This window comes from Penaeus monodon, chromosome 43 (genome assembly GCF_015228065.2).
Source record: "Penaeus monodon isolate SGIC_2016 chromosome 43, NSTDA_Pmon_1, whole genome shotgun sequence".
In the NCBI taxonomy this organism is placed as follows: Eukaryota; Metazoa; Arthropoda; class Malacostraca; order Decapoda; family Penaeidae; genus Penaeus; species Penaeus monodon.
The window spans coordinates 5,819,241-5,828,060 of record NC_051428.1 but is presented as its reverse complement, the minus strand read 5'-3'; the positions used below and the strand labels follow the sequence as shown (position 1 = coordinate 5,828,060).

Genomic DNA, 8,820 nt, shown 5'->3' with positions numbered 1-8,820 from the left:
TCGTTTTCGTTTGTTTTGATTTTTTTTTTCTTTTTTTGAGATGGTTGTGGGTGTTTGGTTGTTTGTTTGTTTGTGTGTGTGTGTGTGCGTGATTTTACTTTTTTTATCTATTTATTTTATTATCATTATTTTGTTATTTACTTTTTGCGTTTTCGGTTTATTTGAGAGGAAATAAGCAATGAAATTTATGTTGGATGTTTTACTGCCCTCATCATGATTGTCCTTATCATAGTTCTGTCATTATCATCTATCCCTCTTTCTCCTCATCATTATCATCATCCTCATATCATGCCTGCATTCTCCCTCATTAGCATCACTACCATCCTCATCCTCATCCTTCTCCTCCTCCTCCTCCTCATACTCCTTCTCCTCCTCCATATTCTCTCCCTCCTCCTCTCCACCATCACCACCTCCACCGTCCTCCCTTGCTCACCACGGCCACCTCCTTCCCTCCTCCCTTCCTCATCTCCGCCATCATCACCGCCGAGCACCATCCCCACCATCACCACCATCATCATCACCACCCAGTTTTATATCCACCGTCACCACCACCTCCTTCCTCATCCCCACCACCGCCACCTCCTTCCCTCCCGCCTTCCTCATCCCCACCATCCCCACCATCACCACCACTGCCACCATCCCCACCATTATCACCAGCAGGAGAGGGCGATGACGAGGACCTCGAGAATCCCTGCTACGAGGACCTGGGGTGCCTCTACACATCGAAGGACTTCTACCACCCGTTCCACCGTCCCATGAACGTTCCGCCGTACTCCAGGGAACAGGTGAACGTCAAGTACACTCTGTACACGCGCAGGGAACGTGAGGGAACGACCGTCGGTGCCCAGAACGTGAAGCAGCTGATCAACACGAGTTTCAGTCCTTATAAGAAAACCAAAATTCTTATCCACGGGTTTCTCGACACGAATACGGTGACGTGGATGTTGGTAAGGACGCTGGTGCCCCGTTATTTATGTGTTTATTTATTTTCACATCCGTGGGTCAATATGTGATACATCCGTTCGTATATGCTGAATACCAAAAGCATATATGATAAATAATATTATGATAAACAACATTTGCCTGTATTTCATAATGGCATGATTAAACAGCAAAGGCTATCAACAGCATCTGTCTTTGAACAAAAACCTGCTAATATTTGTTTATATTCATTTATTACATGATACCACAGCCAACTACCAGCAGGATTTTTCTGTACCCCTTTTGTGCATGACTTAATAGCAAACCACCAGCAGCATTTGTCTCTTCCAGTCTACTTCATGATCCTATAAACATCTGCCTACTTCCCTTAGTTGCATGAATTTACAGCAAACTACCCACAACTTCTATCTATACCCCTCTAGTATATGACTCAGTGGAAAACTACCCACAGGTACCTCTCTATACTCCTGTACCTATCTATATCTATATATTATGAAGTTTCTGCATGACTTCATAGCAACCCTACCCACAATACCAATCTGTACCCCTGTAATGCATGACTCGATAACGAACTACCAAGAATATGTTCTGCATAATTTAACAGCAGTCCTACCCACAACACTAATCTATACCCCTTTAATGCTTGACTTAACAGAAGCCCTACGCACAACGCCAATCTATACCCTCTAGTGCATTACTTAACAGCAAGCCTCCCACAACGCCAATCTATACCTCTCTAGTTCATGGCTGAACAGCAAACCTCCCCATAACGCAAATCTATATCCCTCTAGTGCTTGGCCCACAACACCAAACTATAACATGCCACCTCTCTACCTCAGGAGATGACCAGGGCCTTGCTCCGGCACGAAGACCTCAACGTGTTGGCCGTGGACTGGTCGGGGGGATCAAGGGCACTCTACACGCAAGCCACGGCCAACACGCGCCTCGTTGGACTCGAAGTGGCCCACCTGATACGGCGCCTGCAAGAGCTCTCGGGTCTCAATCCTCGAAATGTCCATATCATTGGCCATTCGCTGGGGGCTCACACGGCTGGTACATCTTTTTTCTTTATCTCTCTTTCTTTGTTTATTTGTTTTCGGGTTGTGGGTTTGATTTGCTTGTTTTTTTTTGTCTCCTTTTTTTTCTCAGTGTCTTTGTCTGTCTGTTTCTCTCTCTCTCTCTCTCTCTCTCTCTCTCTCTCTCTCTCTCTCTCTCTCTCTCTCTCTCTCTCTCTCTCTCTCTCTCTCTCTCTCTCCTCTCTCTCTCTCTCTCTCTCTCTCTCTCTCTCTCTCTCTCTCTCTCTCTATATATATATATATATATATATATATATATATTATATATATATATATATATATATGTGTGTGTGTGTGTGTGTGTGTGTGTGTGTGTGTGTGTGTGTGTGTGTGTGTGTGTGTGTGTGTGTGTGTGTGTGTGTGTATGTGTGTGTGAGTGTGTGTGTGTGTGTGTGTGTACATATATCTGTCTATCTATCTATCTATCTATCTATCTATCTATCTATCTATCTATCTATCTATCTATCTACCAATTTTATTCCGTAGCTGTGTTTCTGCATCACTGTATATGCTTGCATGTGTACTAAACGTTTTTTTGTTTTGTTTTGTTTTTTAAGAGTGAATTGGCGGTTTTCAAAGTAACCTCGATTCCATTTCGGTGCTTGACTTAAAGGAGAAATCAAGGTCGTTTTCGAAATACAAACAAAGAAAAATAACAAGTAGGAGAAGGGGACAGGGGCGAGAAGGGGGGGGGGGGAGAAAGAGAAAGGAAACACTGCCACACAGAAGCAGAGAGAGACAAAGAGAGGATGAAACACAGATAAAAAAAAGCAAAAACTATATCCGTTTGTTTATGTATTATTATTAAGGAATATAATCCCATTGTGTTTGAGAGAGAGAGAGAGAGAGAGAGAGAGAGAGAGAGAGAGAGAGAGAGGCAGGGAGGGAGGGAGGGAGAGGAGGGAGGGAGATAGATAGATAGATAGATAGATAGATAGATAGATAGAGAGAGAGAGAGGGAGGGAAGAAGGGAGGGAGGGAGATAGATAGATAGATAGATAGATAGATAGATAGATAGATAAGTGTATTTGCAGCATCACAAAAACAACACCACACCACTCCCCCACAAACTCACCCCAACCTCCTCCCTCCCTCCGCATAGGCTACGCGGGCGAGAGAGTGCCCGGCCTCGGCAGAATCACCGGCCTGGACCCCGCCGAGCCGTACTTCCAGCACCTCCCCCCCCGCGTGCGCCTCGACCCCACGGACGCCACCTTCGTCGACGTCATTCACACCGACACCAACTCCATCTTCGCTCTCGGTGAGGTGTATTTAGGTCTATCTGTCTGGCTGGCTGGCTGTTTTTGTCGGTCTGTCTGTCTGTTTTTGTCTGTCTTCTGTCTATGTATTTGTTTATCTATTTATCTATCTATTTATCTATCCTTCTATCTATCAATTTATCTGTCTATCTATCTATTTATCTATCAGTCAGTCAATCTACCTATCTATCTATCTATCTATCTATCCCTCTATCTATCTCTTTATCTATCTATCAGTCAATCAGTCAGTCAATCAGTTAATCAATCTATTTATCTATCTATCTGTATATAATTCTTATATGTATAGGTTATATAAGGTATATGTATATAGTGAGGTGAGTGTGACTGATAGATAAATAGATAGATAAGTAGGTAGGCAGGCAAATGAATAGATGTAGATATAGATAAGTACATAGATAAATATATGGATAGATAGATAGATACAGATAGATAGATGGATAAGTGTATTTGCAGCATCACGGGTAAGGTATATTCACACAAGATATATCTAAAGCATATCTACGCTAGGTATGTTTAAGGTATACTTACACTAGGTATGTGGAAGCAGGTATGCTTATGGTATATTTAGAGCAGGTATGTTGAAGATATGTTGACAGTAGATGTATGTAACATATATTGAAAACCATTATATTTAAAGTATATGGAAAGTTGGCATATTTAAGGTATATTCAGAGCAGGTATGCTTCAGCTAACTTGGACACAGGTATATTTAAGGCATATTTACAGTAGCTACGTTAAAGATATATCTTTAGCAGGTATATTTAAGATACATTTATAGAAGGTATATTCAAGATATATTTATAACAAGCACAATTAAGATATACATATAACAGGTATATTTAAGGTATATTTGCAGCAGTAAGGAAAAGGGATAAATACAGCTGTTTAAGAAGATGCATTAATTTGAATATTAATGGGTGGTAGATATGTTGTTGTTGTTGTTGTTATTGTTTTGTTGTTTTTCTAAAAGTTGGTTAGTTTATTAAGAGTATCTTGACATTCTGTAGGGATTTAACTACTGTCAGAAATTAAATATTTTGCTTACTTGTCCACATTACTTGTTTACTTGTTTATTTGTTTAAAGCACGGAGTCAGGCGAAGGGAATTAGACACAGTAATCGCCCAAAACAATAACATCAATAACAAAGTATTTTGTTAATGCACCATCGCTAGAAAACTACAATCAACCAGTCACACAGTAGCGGATCATCGGGACACACATATCACTACAACAAATTATTTACGCAAGATAAGACAATATAACATCGATACAGAATATTAACTAGTACTAATTATCATTACCTCGGGCTATTTATATAATATGAAGGTTACAGTACAGTTTATAATCACTAATAATCACTGCGTCACATCTGTGATACGATGTACGGTGATTGATCAACACTACTGGATATATATTATTGCTATTACATCAAATCGTGTATGCAATTTGCAATACATAAAAGTATGTACCATCACTAACATCGAATATACATAACACGTCACTGGTACAAGATATAACCAACATATGTACCATCACTAACATCCAATATACATAATACATCACCGGTACAAGATATACCAACATTACATCACACATAAAAGACAAACGTATACCACATCAAACATAACAAGCAAAGTTATATACCCTATAACTGACATCACATCAATATACAGTATACAACATCATTTCACTGCCACAGGGTATGGCCTGAGGCAACCCGTCGGTCACCTCGATTTCTACCCGAATGGTGGAGGCGAACAGCCCGGCTGCGAGACCATTGCAAGGGTACCTCTGACGGCGATGACGGAGGGAAAAAATATCCTTGAAGGTAAGATTAGTTTTGAGAGAATGTCTTGGTGTTTGCGATGATGTGTTTGTGTGAGTGTGTGGGTGTGTTTTCCCGTGTTTTTGTGTGTGTCTGTGGTGATACTGTTTTCTTTCTTTAGTATTGTTTGTTTTGTTTGTTATTCTGTTTGTTTCTCTCTGTCTCTGTCTGTCTGCCTGTCTGTCTGTCTGCTTGTCTGTCTGTCTGTCTGTCTGTCTGTCTCTCTCTCTCTCTCTCTCTCTCTCTCTCTCTCTCTCTGTCTCCCTCTTTCTCCTTCCCTCCCCTTCCCAAATTTTCTCTCCCTCAATCCTCCCACTCCCTTGCTCCATCCCTCCCCACCCTCTCCCTCCCTCCCTCCTTCCCTCCCACTCCCTCTCCCTCTCTCCCTCCATCCTACCTCCCCTTCCACGCCCCTGTCTCCCTCCCTCCGCTTCCCTCCTTCCCACTCTCCCTCCCTTCTCTCACCACCCCGCCTCCCCCTCCTCAGGTCTCGACGCAGCGCAGAAAGACCTGGTGGCTTGTCGACATTACCGCGCCCCTAAGCTCTTTACCGACTCCATCTTCTCGACTTGCCCATATGTGGCTTTCCAGTGTGAGTCTTACAAGCAGTACCTGGCCGTAAGTACCTGTCGCTTTCGTAATAAACTTTTTTTAGGGAGGGAGGGAGAGGAATGTTAGAGATAAGATGTAGAAAGTGAAAGGGATAGTCTGGTAGGCCTAAAGTAATTGTTTAGTGCTTATATTGTTTTATTTTTTGTTATAGTAAAGTATAAACTCATTACTATCTGCTATATATATTAACGATTCAATTCTGTTGTTAACTGTTGTTAATAACTTGTATTAGTAACAGACCATCTACTATTATTAATTAACTGTTTTTAAAGCGATTACATATTATCATCTACTACATATATTAACGATTATATCAAATTAACAACTGCTACGTACACTAACGGTTGAATTCTTTACTACATATATTTTCTAATTATTTCTATCGTTAATTAATAAATTAATTAACGATTAAGATGCGTTATTAACTACTACATATTGTCACAACAAACACTAACATTAATACAAATTATCCTAATAATTCGCTCTAATAAGCATATAAAAAATACCTTTACTTCCTCTAATTTCCAAGATAAGATAAAGATTTCAAAATGTAGTATTAATTCCATAGAACTAAACAGTTTGGGAAACTAGTCTTCCTTTATCGTAATCAAATATATCCATATAAATAATAATTCTAGGGATCATAATCATATTGACTCTAGGGATCGTAAGTATAATCAGTCTAGCGATCATAAGCATAATCTTTTTAAGGATCGTAAGTATAGCCATGCTAGCAACCATAAGTAGAAGCATTCTTGATAAGATAATGATATAAACCGCCAAGATACAGCAATAATCACTCACAACGCAATCTAAATAAGGGCCAATGTACGAGCTGTGGCGAGGACGGTTCAAAATGCGCGCGTTTAGGCTTGGAGGCGGAGAGGTGGCCCGGGAGGAACCGAACCCAGCACGCCACCATGTTCCTCTCGACGGCTGATGGACCCCACTATTGCTGTGAGTTTTACGTGTATTGTATTTCTTTGTGTGTGTGAATTTGTCCTAGGATTTTTTTCTCTCTCTATTTTTCTTAATTCTCGGTATCTCTTTTCCTTTCATTTTCTTTCTTTTAGTCTCTCTCTCTCTCCTCTCTCTCACACACACACACACACACACACACACACACACACACACACACACACACACACACACACACACACACACACACACACACACACACACACACACACACACACACACACACACACACACACACAAACACACACAACACACACAACACACACACACACACACACAACCACACACACACACACACACACACACACACATATATATATATATATATATATATATATATATATATATATATATATATATATATATATCTGTTACTCACACACTCACACTGACTCACTAACTCACACACACTCTTACCCTCACCCCCTCTCTCACTTTCACCCTCACCCTCACTCCCTCCTCCTGACCATCATTCATGTCACTCTTAGGTTGAAGCAAAATCATAAGCTGTCCACCCTCATTACGAAGATTACATTATATTAGAGCATTATTATAAGATTACAATATACTACAGTATTATTACAGCAAGAACCACCCTTGTATTCCAGTGCACCATTACCGCCTGATTGTAGAAGTGGCATACATAGTCGGGAGATTAGGCTCAGTCCGCGGCCATTTGCATATCTACGCCATCAACGCCGACGGACAGATTCGCGAGCTTCACATGTTTCAGTACGTTACGTCGCTATTGTTTCGACACAAACACAAACGTAATGGTTTGAGGTTATGGTGTTAAGTGATAGTAACGTATTCATGCAGGTAAATCGAAGAAACAATGACATGACAGAAACGGAATAGGAACGTTTTTGTTTGCATTGTTGCTTTTCTTGGAAATGATTTTTTTTTCTTTATAGCAAAATGACCTTGTTGGTTCGTAACAAGCTTCGGAGTCGCTGGTCGAATGAGACAACGACGTGTTTACTTCTTGTCTTTAAGGGGGATATATTCCTTCTGTCTGGGTTATTACCGTTGAATAAGAAAGATAGACGGATGGATGAAGAGATAGATAGACAGGCGATGTAGAGTTTATTCCTCTACAGTAATTATTCCGTGATATTTACTCCTTGTTTTGGGTGGACATATTCCTTTGCATGCTGAGAGATAGATGGATAGGTGACGAGATAAACAGGCGATACATGATGTATCCTTCTACAGCTCGGCGAAGACCTTCCACCCCGGCAGGAGCTACACTTTCCTGGCTCATCACCGGCAGGACCTGACTGACACGCAGGAGATCCTCGTCCACTGGAGTTACGAGGCGAGTCCCTTCGACCCTTCCACCTTCTGCGTGCTCTTCTGCGACACCAGTCTTCCCCTGGGCAGCATCTCCTTCTCCAGCGTGGATCAGGTGGCGAATAGGTGAGATTGCCTTGCTCTTTCTTCAAGGAAATTCGGATTGAAATTTGGAGTTCTAGAGGTGAATTAAGAGAGAGAGAGAGAGAGAGAGAGAGAGAGAGAGAGAGAGAGAGAGAGAGAGAGAGAGAGAGAGAGAGAGAGAAATATACATACATATGTATATATATATATATATATATATATATATATATATATATATATATTATATATGGATGGATGGATGGATGGATGGATGTATAGTCACATCAGCTTTTAGTTTTCGCCATTGCAGAATAAGAAAAAAAATCCACACAATCACATCACTACATCGAATTCTTCTCATACCCCCTCCCCCCCCCAACAGACGGTACAACAACTACATCTCCGAAGGGCCAGACAACGTGGCCATGTGTCACAAGCAGGGCCACAACCTCATCCTGATCAAGAGCGGGGAGACCGTGAAGCTCGCGTCCTCCCCCAAGTGTGACCTCGTGACCAGGCGACTGCTGGCGCTCCTGGACGCCGTGTCGAGGCCGATTCGCTACGTCAAGGCGATTTCCGACTCCCCTGAGCTCGTCGAGCCTGTGAAGTGGGTTGCGGGTCGGTAGGTTTAGAGGGATTTTCGGGTTTGGTTTGGGCGTGGGTTAGTTAGGGTAATTTAGTGAGGGGGGGGGATAGGTGTTTTTTTGGGGGGATAGGTTTGGTTTGGTA

At 41.6% G+C, this 8,820-nt stretch overlaps 1 protein-coding gene across 1 annotated transcript in view; it reads left to right on the top strand.

Annotated features, from left to right (window-relative positions):
- LOC119568255 (pancreatic triacylglycerol lipase-like) overlaps positions 1–8,820 on the top strand; it is a 9,034-nt gene extending 214 nt beyond the window's left edge. Inside the window, exons 2-10 of the mRNA XM_037916712.1 lie at positions 661–947; positions 1,782–1,995; positions 3,121–3,279; positions 4,999–5,127; positions 5,612–5,742; positions 6,558–6,693; positions 7,323–7,446; positions 7,930–8,133; positions 8,474–8,820. Coding sequence (XP_037772640.1) covers positions 661–947; positions 1,782–1,995; positions 3,121–3,279; positions 4,999–5,127; positions 5,612–5,742; positions 6,558–6,693; positions 7,323–7,446; positions 7,930–8,133; positions 8,474–8,717 — 1,628 coding nt within the window. The 3' untranslated portion in view covers positions 8,718–8,820. The remainder of the gene's footprint in view (positions 1–660; positions 948–1,781; positions 1,996–3,120; positions 3,280–4,998; positions 5,128–5,611; positions 5,743–6,557; positions 6,694–7,322; positions 7,447–7,929; positions 8,134–8,473) is intronic.